At 40.4% G+C, this 12,228-nt stretch overlaps 1 protein-coding gene across 1 annotated transcript in view; it reads left to right on the top strand.

Moving 5' to 3' along the window:
• The window catches only part of cttnbp2 (cortactin binding protein 2), a 52,483-nt gene extending 40,595 nt beyond the window's left edge, over nt 1–11,888 (top strand). The window contains exons 12-23 of the mRNA XM_055173319.2: nt 1,054–1,133; nt 1,586–1,672; nt 2,153–2,252; nt 5,421–5,576; nt 5,699–5,880; nt 6,260–6,438; nt 6,524–6,729; nt 6,815–6,973; nt 8,679–8,727; nt 8,815–8,926; nt 10,423–10,569; nt 10,753–11,888. Coding sequence (XP_055029294.2) covers nt 1,054–1,133; nt 1,586–1,672; nt 2,153–2,252; nt 5,421–5,576; nt 5,699–5,880; nt 6,260–6,438; nt 6,524–6,729; nt 6,815–6,973; nt 8,679–8,727; nt 8,815–8,926; nt 10,423–10,569; nt 10,753–11,013 — 1,718 coding nt within the window. The 3' untranslated portion in view covers nt 11,014–11,888. The remainder of the gene's footprint in view (nt 1–1,053; nt 1,134–1,585; nt 1,673–2,152; nt 2,253–5,420; nt 5,577–5,698; nt 5,881–6,259; nt 6,439–6,523; nt 6,730–6,814; nt 6,974–8,678; nt 8,728–8,814; nt 8,927–10,422; nt 10,570–10,752) is intronic.
• The last annotated feature ends 340 nt before the right edge of the window (nt 11,889–12,228 follow it).

Genomic DNA, 12,228 nt, shown 5'->3' on the forward strand with positions numbered 1-12,228 from the left:
CCTCCAGAGTGGAAATCTTAAAAACGCTAAACCGTCGTGTTCTCGTCTAAAAGGTAAAAACGCAAAGTCTGCTCACGGTGGCTCTCGTCGCGTACGCGTTTACGTCACAGGCATGCGCCAGTTCAGAAAAATAACAACAAACATGTCGGATTATTTCCATACGTCGGACCTTCAAGTTGCCATAGCAGCTCTGATATATACAATAGTCTTTCAAGCAGTTGTACGAAATATTCACAGCTAGTATTAGTGATCAGAGGAGATGCATTAATTACCTCTATCAAATTGTTGATGCTCCAATTCGTTGGAGGCAAACCTGACTGATTTGGACGAGACCTGGGAGAACAAGGAAGAAGGATGTACGCAGGCGCATGAACTTGGTGGTGTCGTGTGTCAGTGCTTCACATTGCCACCTAGGTGCCCGGAGTGCATACTACTATCGAATATCACACACTTTTGCATCATTATATGCACACAGACCCCCCCCCCCATATAAACGCGGAATAGAAAGTGATAATGCAACGCCACTTTTTCGTTTTCTCTTCAGATCGTTTCAGTGTAAACATAGCCTTAGATGCTAGTTTGTAAGCTTCTAACTAGCCTAACCAGCAAGACTTCCTTGGTCAATCAGATTCACCAGAAATGGTTGATAGCATTCACAGTAAACATTTTTAGGTCATTCATATATACTAGCATCAAACCAGCAACAACCAGCATACCAACTTGGATATTTATGTTGGTCTTTTCAGCAGGGTTTCTTCACGGTAAAGCAGAAAGATTTATTTCCCCTGTGATATAAAGATTCTGCAGTTTTCACGCTTTAATGAATAACCATGCTGTGCTTTCTGTCATCACATGACCCCAGTGTTTAGCTGTGCTCCAGAATATTCCATCTCATGCAACTGCGCGTCAAAACAACCCCATGAAACCCCTATGTCAAATCCATTTCACACAGCTTTCCTGATCTCTGATGGGCCTCCCAGGTGTGTTTTGCTCTTTGATAGAGTGTTGGTCTGATTTATGGCTCATAGCTGTTATGATTTTGCTCTCTGTCAGGCCTGTCAGAGTTTGCTCTGGACGAGATGACGTATGACTCTCTGGTCCCTCTACAGCTGTTGCAGAACTATGTTCGCCTGGTAAGCCAACCGACTCGCTTCTAAGTTTTGGTTTGTCTAAAACTCCTACTGCAGTTTCTGTTACTGGGTAACTTTAATGTTTTATGTTCTGAATGAGAAAGAATGAAAACTGGTTGAAAATATCTTTGAGTTTTGCACACCCTGCTTGATATTTTTTTTTCTGGCTTAAATTGGTTATTTTGGTTGACTTGCTAATAGTTAAGCTTCAAACCAACATATCCTGCTGAGGACCAGTAACAAAAATACAACAAATGCTGGTGATGGTCTTTCCAAGAGGGCAATTTGGCACATTAGTGTTTACTATTTTTGGTTTTAAATGTCACATGCACGGCAACACGCAGTCATTTGAGATTACAAAACGCACTTGAGTAATGGAGACTGCATTAAAGCATGCGTAAATAAAATATTTGGCACGGGCAACAAAATTGCTTATGTTTTTCGCCCTTGTTCAGGTAGAACAGTACTACAACGTAATCTTCCACGGGCTCGAGGGAAGCTTTCAGGAGTACATCGCCAACCAGATCTCTCAGTATATTAAGGTAACTACTATCAGTTGTTTAAAATATTAGTCTTTACTGTTTGGATTAAGTGACCCAGTATGGGAAATCCAACCTTAAGTCATTTTTAGTGATTTACTGTTTTCTACATAAAATCATCCTGTGTAATTTAAAGAACATTTGATATCTTTACTATTGACTAAGTCAAAAATTGAAATTAAATTGAATTGAAACTAAATCTGGATTTCACAGACTGGGTCAGATATGAATATGTACATTTTTTAGTTGCAAAGAAAGAATTGCTTATACACAGTACATTATTTAAGTCTCTTTAACTCTACTTCTGTAATGTAAAAACAATGTGTATTTAGATTAATGATTTGGTATTGAGCTACATTAAATGAAAGTGTTGACTTTTAAAAACTTTATCAGTATTCATTGAGCACGAGTAGAGTCTCGCGTGGACTTACATTTGTATTAATTATGGTGTAGCTGATACACCTGTTGTGTGTGTGTTTGTAGCACAGACAGGAGGCACAGGGAATTGGCTGTGATGTCGTCAGGGTAGAGATTGATGAGAATCTATCTAAAGAGCACCTGCTGGAGATCTTCATCAACTGTGGTAAGAGCTTTTTTACTCATGTAGAAACATTTGCTTAAAGGAGTCACGTTAAGAATCCAAATTGATTCTTTTAACCAGTTTTTGTGAAATTTTTTCTTTCAAATGTTTATCTTTCTGGATAATTATGTGTAAATGACAGATGTGGTACTATGTTCATATAGCCCATTTGGTGAAGCATTCCATTAGCAGCACAAACGTCATGGGTTTGATTCTTAGGAAACACACTTACTGAATAAAAAGTATGCCCTTAAATGCTCACTTTGGATAAAAGTGTCTGCTAAAAATGGAAAGATGTTAAATAATGCACATGACCCGGTTGGGACCGCCCCGTTTCAACGGAATCCAGCGTTAAATGAACACACACAACTCCGCTGCTACTCCAGATAAACAAACTATATCCATTGTTTTTATAATGCTGGGTTCTTTGGGAAGCTGAACAATCTTAATTTTCCCGTAAAAACAACAACACACTTCTTTGGTGACATTCGTGTCAGCTCTTGGTTGGTGTGTGTGCGAGCTATTCCGATTAAATTGGCCATATAAGGACTTCCACTGTACTCCCTGCTAGGGGTGGGCAGGGCCGGATTAACCATACGGGCAACTGGGCAATTGCCCAGGGGCCCAAGACCTCCAAAGGGCCCAGGGCAGCAAGGGCACGAGCAAAATACTGTATCTGGTAATCTCCCGCTCGCCGCTTTATATTAAACAAACTGTCAACATGGGCTTTTGCGCTGCAATTAGAGACGCTGCGGCTGCGCTTATTACTTTGAACGTGAGTTGAGAGCGGTTGAGTCTCATGCGGACTGACCAATGAAGAGAGGGCCTCAGGTTAAGACCCTCTCCTCATTGGTCAGTCCGCATGAGGTGGGTCAAAGGTTCGCCGAGCATTACGTGACGCAAGGCGCGTTGGTACAACAGAAAAAACAAGACACGGAGAAGCTAAGTGGGAGCGCGAAGCGGAAATTAAAAAAGGAAAAGGACATCATAAACGCAGAAAATGTAAAGTATAAACAGTGGTGTAGTCTATGTGATACGCAGGTATCTGCGCGATCCGATCGGCGTATGAAATCAAATTGCTATAGCGGCGCAAAAGTGACTGGGGAGCAGAGAACCCACAGGAGAGTGACAGCAAAGTAGCGCGAGAGCGATTCCAGTTATCACATGGAGAAATCTGCTTTGAATCGCTCTCGCGGTACTTTAACATCATCAAGAGGTCTGCTTAGCGCCACACGAAGTCGAACCTGCAGTGTAGCTGCTCACGCGACACTGTAAACAAACCGAACATGTGGAAAAGTGAACGAGTGAAGCAGTGCACAACATGAAATCCGGATAGTTAACAACGCACATGTGAGTAAACAACATTTAAATCATCAATCCAGTTTATTACTTTATCTGGAGGTAAGGCTCCAATAAAATAAAATAAGCCGGTGTTTATGTCCTGATGGTTTTTAGCTGCCTTCAGCATGTTTGCTTGTGCTTCACAGTGTTAAACTTACTTTCCCCGTCTTCATTTATATATCTACGTTCAAGATGTAGCCTATGACTGTGCAAATTAGAGTTAATCCATGGTCATCTTAAATGTGTATTAATTAAAAAGTTCTGTTAAGTCAGATTCCGTCAACGACGAGGACAACTCAGCTAAGTTAGCCAGGACTTTTCTACACCACCAGCTTATGTTTACAGCCCGGAGATTATACAGATGCTGATGTGTTTTGTTTTCATAGCATCAGTGAGTGAATGTCTTTGATAGGGGACATAGTAGTGCATTTGTATGAGCATTTAAATATTTGTAAATCAAAATACACCTGATGACAGTTAGAATTTGAAGTATTGAGTATATGTACTGTATAATACAGTAATATATTCTGTATATGACCATATTATGGTGATGATGGGGCCCTTGAATATTGTTGCCCAGGGTATAACAAAGTGTTAATCTGGCCCTGGGGGTGGGCGATATCTTCTATCACGATAGGATTCATTTTATATCATGATAACGATATGTATCACGGTACAGTTTTTTATGTTTTAATAAGGTTTTTCTGTTAAAAAATCTTTAATACCATAAAAATTTTCATAATTCTCACAAAAACTTTATGCCAGCATAAAAAGAAGATAAAAACAAACAAAACTCAAGCTCTCTGAACATAAACAGTCAATGATAAAGGAATGATAATAAATAATTATGTATGTATGTATTTATATTTTTTTATTTAAGGTAGAAAAGTGATTTAGTCAAGAGCAGTGAGAGATTTTTCATAAACATGAGTGACAGACAGGAGCAAAATTAGGTAACTTCCCCTTTAAAGGAACAGTATGTAAGAAATTTATATCAATAAATCATAAAATGTCCCTGATTTGTCACTAGACATTAAGAAATAATTTTCATTTCAAATACTTATATCACTGACAACAGTGGTCTGGCCAGGATATTGTCATTTAAAAAGTGGAGTTGCAGCCCTCAACTGATGTTTATGTTGTCATTTTGTGTATTGGCCATCAGTTGTGTGATTGAGGTACCAGTTTTAGCCACAAGTTTTGTGATTGCAATACCAGTTTTGGCCACAATCCTACATACTGTTCCTTTAAGACCAAAATCCTAAACAAATATAAAGTGAAATAAAAATATGAACAGCGGTTGCGCAACTTGCGCACTCCTCACACACAGAAAGAGCGCACGCATGTAGATCTGTTGTTTGTGTTTCAATGGCTTAAAATAACTTGTTTTAAAACTGCGGTGCTTAAATGTGTGTACAAAACTTACGTTTGCGTGACCACGCACTCAGAAGTGTGACGCGTGCGCGTAACCTCGATAGAGACGATAGTCCAAAATCTCTACTGGTTGACAAATTTCTACCGGTTAATCATGTCTACCGGTTTATCGCCCACACCTACTTCCTGCACTGAAATTGCCCATTAAAAGAAATAAAGCCAGATTGTTACATATGAGTCTTTCATGTTCAAAATAAATTTTCCGAAACTTGTACGAACCCTGGCGAAGTGTTTTCGGCACAGAAATACTCCAACTGTTTGCTCCAACTTTGCCTGTGCCTAGCATGAGCAATTCAACTCTTAAACAGTGTTAATAAGTCAGAATGCATGAAATAGCTTTAGACCCCCCCCCCCCTTAATAATGTCTGCTGTTGACTGCGTTGTGTTATGTTTCAGGGTTCCTGTTGCCTTTGCATGAAGAAGGGACAGGGTGTTGTGTTGTGGTTGTTCTGGAAGGTCTAGAGAGAGCTCATTCTCTCAGCCACATACTGGGAGACCTGTGTGAAGCCCTGGAGAACCGAGGATCTGTCTATTCCCACTCGCTCAACCATGGTAAGACTGAAATACATTCGTATACTAAAATGCACGTGCAATGCTGGACTGTCAACAGAAGACACATGAGATCTTCTCAGATGCATGTTAGATGACTTATTTCTCCTTGCGTTGATCGGTAGGTCAGGATGGGCTTTACTACTTCCGGGAAGGGAGTTTTTTGATTGGCACGCTGGCCAAGCCACGCCTACAGGGTGCTGAGCTACGATTACAGCAGCATTTCCGCTGGGTTCAGCTGCGCTGGGACACCGAACCCCTCAACGGCATGCTGGGACGTCATCTCCGAAGAAAACTCCTTCACAAGGTCAGCTATTGAACCAGAGGGAAGACCAACAGACAACCAGAATAGCCGTTCAGCTCTAAATTTAGTACAGAAAGTATGGAAGAGAGTGTGTGGTGTGATTGCTGAATCATTCAGTACTAAAATCTGAATTCTTTATTCAGAAATGTATACACTAATTTATAGATTTTGCATATGAAAGTTGCAATAAGAATACATTTTTGCATTTGGCAGATGCTTTATTCCAAAGCGACTTAGTATGTGCGAACCCCCAACATTTTGCACTGCTAATGCAATGCGCTATTATGGCTCCAAATGGCTTCAATGTTTTATTATGGCTTCATAACAATATGGTTTGGATTTATTCAGCGGGATTCATATGGGGTTGTTAACTATGTTTTAGACTCTGGGCCAGTGCTGGACACCTGATGAGCCCATACAGAAAGCTCTTTCCTGGGTGTGCTCAATTTGGCACCAGCTAAATGCCTGCCTTTCTCGTCTGGGGACGTCTGAGGCCTTGCTGGGCCCTTACATCTTTCTCTCCTGCCCTGTGCATCTAGAACAGACCCAGGCCATTCCCAAGTACAGTAAATTCATTTAAATTCATTCCTTTTTTTCATTCTCATTATATTTGTCTATATTTTGTTTTTGGGTTTTTTGTGTTTAGATGGTTGGCAAGGCTTTGGAATGCAGTTATAGTTCCACGTGTGGAGGATGCTGTTATATCGAGAGTAACGGCCAAGCGTTTGCCCTCACAGCGACGGTCTCCCAACAGCAAAGCTTTGAGTCCGGGTCAGAGAGCTGTGGTCAGAGCAGCTCTTAATATTCTTCTGAATAAAGCCGTGCTGCAATGCTGCCCTCTGCCCAGACAAGGTAAAGCACCATTGACAATTTTTTAGAGTAACTAACTAAAATGAGAAGCTGTTATCAAGTTTTCTAGTAACGTGATCCCTTTTAGAGATTGACAGGCTGTTACCGGAGTTCCAGGGAGGATGTTTCCCTCTTTCCTCCATTGGCTCCTCCTACAGAAAAGGTGGCAGAAAAGGACGCGATGGTGGCGCTTGGAGACGAGCCAACACCAGTCCACGAAAAAAAGCTAGCTGTTCTTCGCGAGAAGGTGGGGGATAATGCTAAATTTTCTATAATAGAGTCTATACATTTACATTTAGCTGATGCTTTTTAGCCAAGACAGCTTGCAGTGCTTTCATCATATATATTAGCATTTCAGTATGTGGGTGATTCTCACGAAATCCAGACTTAGGGGCCAGTCACACCAAAAGCGCTTTAAACGCTTGCAAACGCAAGGCGCGACGCACTGCCTTTTTTAAAAAAGAGCAGTGCGACGCGGCTTTTCATATTGCTAAGCAACCACCGAGTCAGCTGTCTTGTCAATCAAATATTGAAGCGTGAGCGCTCTTCCGCTGTCAACTGCCATATCAGCAGAAACTTTAAAAAGAGGGCGCCTGCTCCGACCCTGTTTGAGGATGAGAGGTGCACAAACACGCAGGAGAGAGTCAGCGAGTGGAGTCCGGTTCTTCAAAACAACTGTAAACTTCCCTCACCACAACGTAAGGCCCGCCTCTCCCCTCATTCGATTGGACAATGGAAGACGCGAATGACGTCAAGCGCTTCTCCGCTCTCAGCGCTCCTTCAAAAACGCGTGCGCGGCAGGCGGCAAAAAACCGCAAGGCGCTCGGCGCGCATAAACAGCGCGCAAACGCGCCCTGCCCATAGAATATCATTCAAAAAAGGCGCCTGCAACTGCCATAAACGCTTTTGGTGTGACTGAGCCCTTAGAAGGTGTCCAGCATCAGATTTTTTAAAAAGCCCTTGAAGCCAATTTTTTTGCACATATAAGAGATAAGGTCTCAACTTACTATAAACATTATTTTAAGAGGATTTAAAACATATTTCCTATAGAATTATTTAAATTTTTTAGATTATCATTATAAAAAATGATCATTACCGCAACATGATATTACATTAAATATATGCATTTACAAACTCGTGTTTTGGTAATGAGAACTAAAAAGTTGTCTAGGTACTATGGCAAACAAAATTTTAACTTTTATCTGGAGAGAAAAATAAGAACTGCTTACCTGGTAGCCATCTTGAGTGTCACAGTCAATTATGTCCCTTCCAACATTTTTGTTTTTGAAAATGTTAGTTCATTGAGGGCTTAAACAATTATTGAAAAATTGTTGCGTAACTGTATTGAAAATTGTTGCGGAGGATGAGAAAATTGGTTTCTGACACATTTATATTCTTTATTATTGTCTCTAAATTTACCAATGATCACCAAACACCACATGTTTCTTTACTGTAAATGTTTATAGTATAACATGCACTGAAGCTTTTTATTTTTTAGATTTTTTAATTATAAATATTTCCATGTCAAAGAACCCAAATCCAGTCATGGACACATTGCGGTAATGAAAATTTTCCCCTTAAATGTGGAAAAAACAACAAAATTGGTTCGTATTATGTCATTTGAAATCATGTGCAAAATAGCACATATAACTGTATGCTTCTTACTTTGATACTCTTACTTTACATGTACTTTTTTTATCAAAATGTTTCATGACACCTCATAAGTCTAATTTCGGGAGAATCACCCATGTGTGTTGCCAAAAAGTTTGCATTCCCAACACAATGCGCTACCAACTAAGCTAAAGGTGCACTAACGGTCGTGGGATGGATACCCAGGGAGTTACAAAAATACTAATTAAAAATGTATAGCTTGAATGCACCGTAAGTCACTTTGGATAAAAGCGTGCAGAAATGTAATAAATAATCCAAATCTTTTATGTTTTATTGCACAGGGTCTAATTCAGACGCTCACCAAATATCAAACAGCAACAATCCTGCAAGGTTTGTTCTCTATGAGTGTCTAATACCAGCAGATGGCAGTGTTAACTCAATAATCATGAACAGTATTGTGCCAATGTGGTCTTACAGACTTTGTGATGGAGTTGCTGTTGGACTTTCTCTATACTCGGATGATGAGACTGATCTGATCCGAGAACTACAGACCATGTGCTCTAGTAAATCTGAGCCAGACATAAGCAAGGTAATTTATTCACACCTACAGTAGATATCAGTACATACGTGCACATTTACAATGTGTATATCACTGTTTTTTTCATTTACCGTACTTTCCGGACTATAAGCCGCACCGGAGTATAAGCTGCATCATTCCAAAATGCGTCATTAAGACGAAATTATATCGTGTTTATTTAGAAAATTATTTCACAAAATCCAAGCCGAAGAACAGACATTTAATCTGGAAAGGCAAGTTATTCAACTAAACAATAGCAGACAGAACAGCAGGCTGAATAGATATCTGTACGTTAAAAGTAATATTATCAGTTATTTAAACGATAAACCATAGCATACAGAACTCACTTGGAATGTTGAATAGGCTAAATTAACCGAACAAGCCAACTAGCGTGAAGCTCGCATACTCGTCATTCCACATTACTGAATCCATTGAATAGGCTTTATGCCCAGCTGCACTACTTCCTGAACTTCAGCCAGCTCCTTGTTTCCTGTCTGCCATTATTGGACAAACTGATTAATCTCGTTTAGATCCGGTCGTCATGCGCTAGCGTGATCCGACGCAATACGTCATCACGTCAAGAGGTCACAGAAGACGAACGCGAAACTCCGCCCCAGTGTTTACAAGTGTGGTGAAAGAGGACCGTTCCTACGTTGTTGTATGTCAACTGATACTAATTAATGTCTTTGTGTCAGTTTATTGCTTACAATGGTCCGCAAATGTGCGTTTTATATATGTAACACGTGACCTCTCTACGTCACTACGCATTTACGTGAGGTCGCGCTGGACCTGACCTAAACGAAAATTTGTGCTTTAACAGTGTATATTTGTCCAATAATGGCAGACAGGAAATAAGGAGCTGGCTAAGGTTCAGGAAGTATTGCAGCTGGGCATAAAGCCCATTACATATAAATACAGAAACAGCATATGGTGGACTCTCGCGGCTGTAGACGGTAATAATGTCTCTTGCCTAAATGTCAAAATTAATTCATACTGACTTACAAGAGGCACCTGACTATAAGACGCAGCACCAGTCAAGTTATGAAAAAAAAAACCCCGTGGCTTATATACCGAAAAATACGGTAATTCAGTCTCAAAAATCAGTTCCCAGACAGCAGACGACTCCGGGCCAGATCTGCGCTCAAGTCAGCAGCTCCGGTGCAGATCCGGCCCAGAGTCGACTGCTGTCTGGGTGTGAAATACACAAAACTGTGGGATGTTTTTACATAATAGCTTGTATCTGTGCCTTTTGGTTATACTGTAAACCATTTGTGCTGAAGACATCAATAAGTAATGATGATCTTGATTTTTAATGACAAACAGGCTCGCATTATATACATTGTAAAAGGGACCGTATCTAGACATGATGATAGGATCTTCTTATTGGCAACAGTACATACCCATAACCACTCAGCATGGCAAGATATTGATTTGTATATTTTAGCACATGGCTTTGTATTTTTTTAGAACTGACAAACTTTGTTCATTACCCGTTTTACCTGGTACAGATCGCTCTCTCTAAAGAGGACTTCATCGTGCCTCCAGACTCCAGACCGCCCACTGCTCAGAGGAGTGGTGGTGAGGTCACGCCGTCCCAAGTACATCCTGTTACAACAAAGAGCGGCATGGACATAACCCTTCTTCCACCACAGAAGGCAAGCCTTTGAATTATCACCATAGCTTTTTCATAAGCAGCTGGCATCTGAGACGGCATCTTAACTATAATGGTGCCTTATATACAGTAAATGGCACATTCCTATGTTGATCTTCACTTTTGTACCCAAGTGTGGATTTTAGTAAAGTGTATTCCTGCTTGCATACTTATGTTTTTTGAACAGATTGACAGTTGTCCCACTTCTTCATGGCAAGTGACGAGACCCAGGTCACATCTGCCCGTCCCCAGCAGCAGAGGGACTCAGCAGGTGAACACCAGCAGCAGCTGTTCCCTTCAAAGTCCCAGCCCTAACCCCAGCAGATCCTCCTCCACGAGCAGCAGAGCAAGGCAACCCCCACCCCGAAACAACAGTAACAACTTTTCACAAGATGACATCTGGTTCCTGGACCCAAACTGTAATGAAAACTACAGTAATCACAGATAGACATGACCCACTGCCTCCCATTATCCCCCTTTGTGTTGTGAAGTTACAGTAGGTTACTGGCAGCATTTTAGTACTTGTACATGTTGTCCATATTTGTTACACTATATTACATTGTGTACTTTGGGACCATAGTTTTAATATATTAAACTGTTTAAGTAACTTTAAAAAAGTAAGAATACAAAAAGACTAAGACTAATACAACAAGTGCTTGAACATGTTTGCCTTTTAGGTGAAATGTTTTGGATCAAAGTAAGAGCAGGTTGTGTTTTTGCTCTCTAGTATTTTTATTCAAGTGTTATATGTTAAGTAAAAGTTGAGTTTTAAAAACTGTTGAAATCAGGGTTTTACCAAATATGTGTAAATAAGAACTGGGAACTTAAATGTTGTATAGATTAGTGCGTGTGTGCGTGCGTGCGCGTGTGTGTGACATTGCGCTTGTACGTTGCAGGTACTTGAATGAAAAAAGAGAACTGTATATACTGTTTGTAATATGAAATTTCGGTTGATATTTTTTCACTCGTTTCAAAACGAACTGAATGTGGCAATAAGCACCACCATTGTGAACACGGGATATTTTGTTTCTTTCCATTAAGCCATAATCAGTATTTTCAATTACTTTGTGACCGGCTTCAACTTTGACCCTGTGTGAAATCCACCTCCGAATTAGGAACGGCACGCATTATTACGCGTTTATCTTCTTGTATTGGACATTTAGGATAAACAAGTATTCTTTTTAAAGTCATTGTTTATATGTACAGAAGAGATTATAGTTGACCTCTGATGTTTAATTGTATTATAGGTGTCTGATGAGGTTCAGAGAAATCGTCCTGTTTCCTCCGAGCACAACCATTAAAAATGCACTATCCTAGACATGACCCCAGTCTTTGTTTTCTTTTTCTAATAAAAATGCAAACAGAGAATTCTGTCATTTCCTGATGACGTTTCAAACCCATATGACTAAAGGCCGAAGTATGGTTTATTCAACGTACAGTGCGCACATACTGATTTTAGAAGCTCTCAAAGTTGTATGCGTAAATCGTGCATGCGCTTTCAGGAGAATTTACTATGGACATGTACGTCTGCGTACATGTACGAGTCAAATAAACTATGCTTTGCAAGATTGTGCGTCCGACCGTGCGTTTACTTTGCCGTACACCTAAAGCAGACTATAGGCCCAGTGCAAATTACTAGGGGGGCCCCCTTGATCTCAAAATA

The sequence above is a fragment of the Misgurnus anguillicaudatus genome, chromosome 15 (genome assembly GCF_027580225.2).
Source record: "Misgurnus anguillicaudatus chromosome 15, ASM2758022v2, whole genome shotgun sequence".
Classification (NCBI taxonomy): domain Eukaryota; kingdom Metazoa; phylum Chordata; class Actinopteri; order Cypriniformes; family Cobitidae; genus Misgurnus; species Misgurnus anguillicaudatus.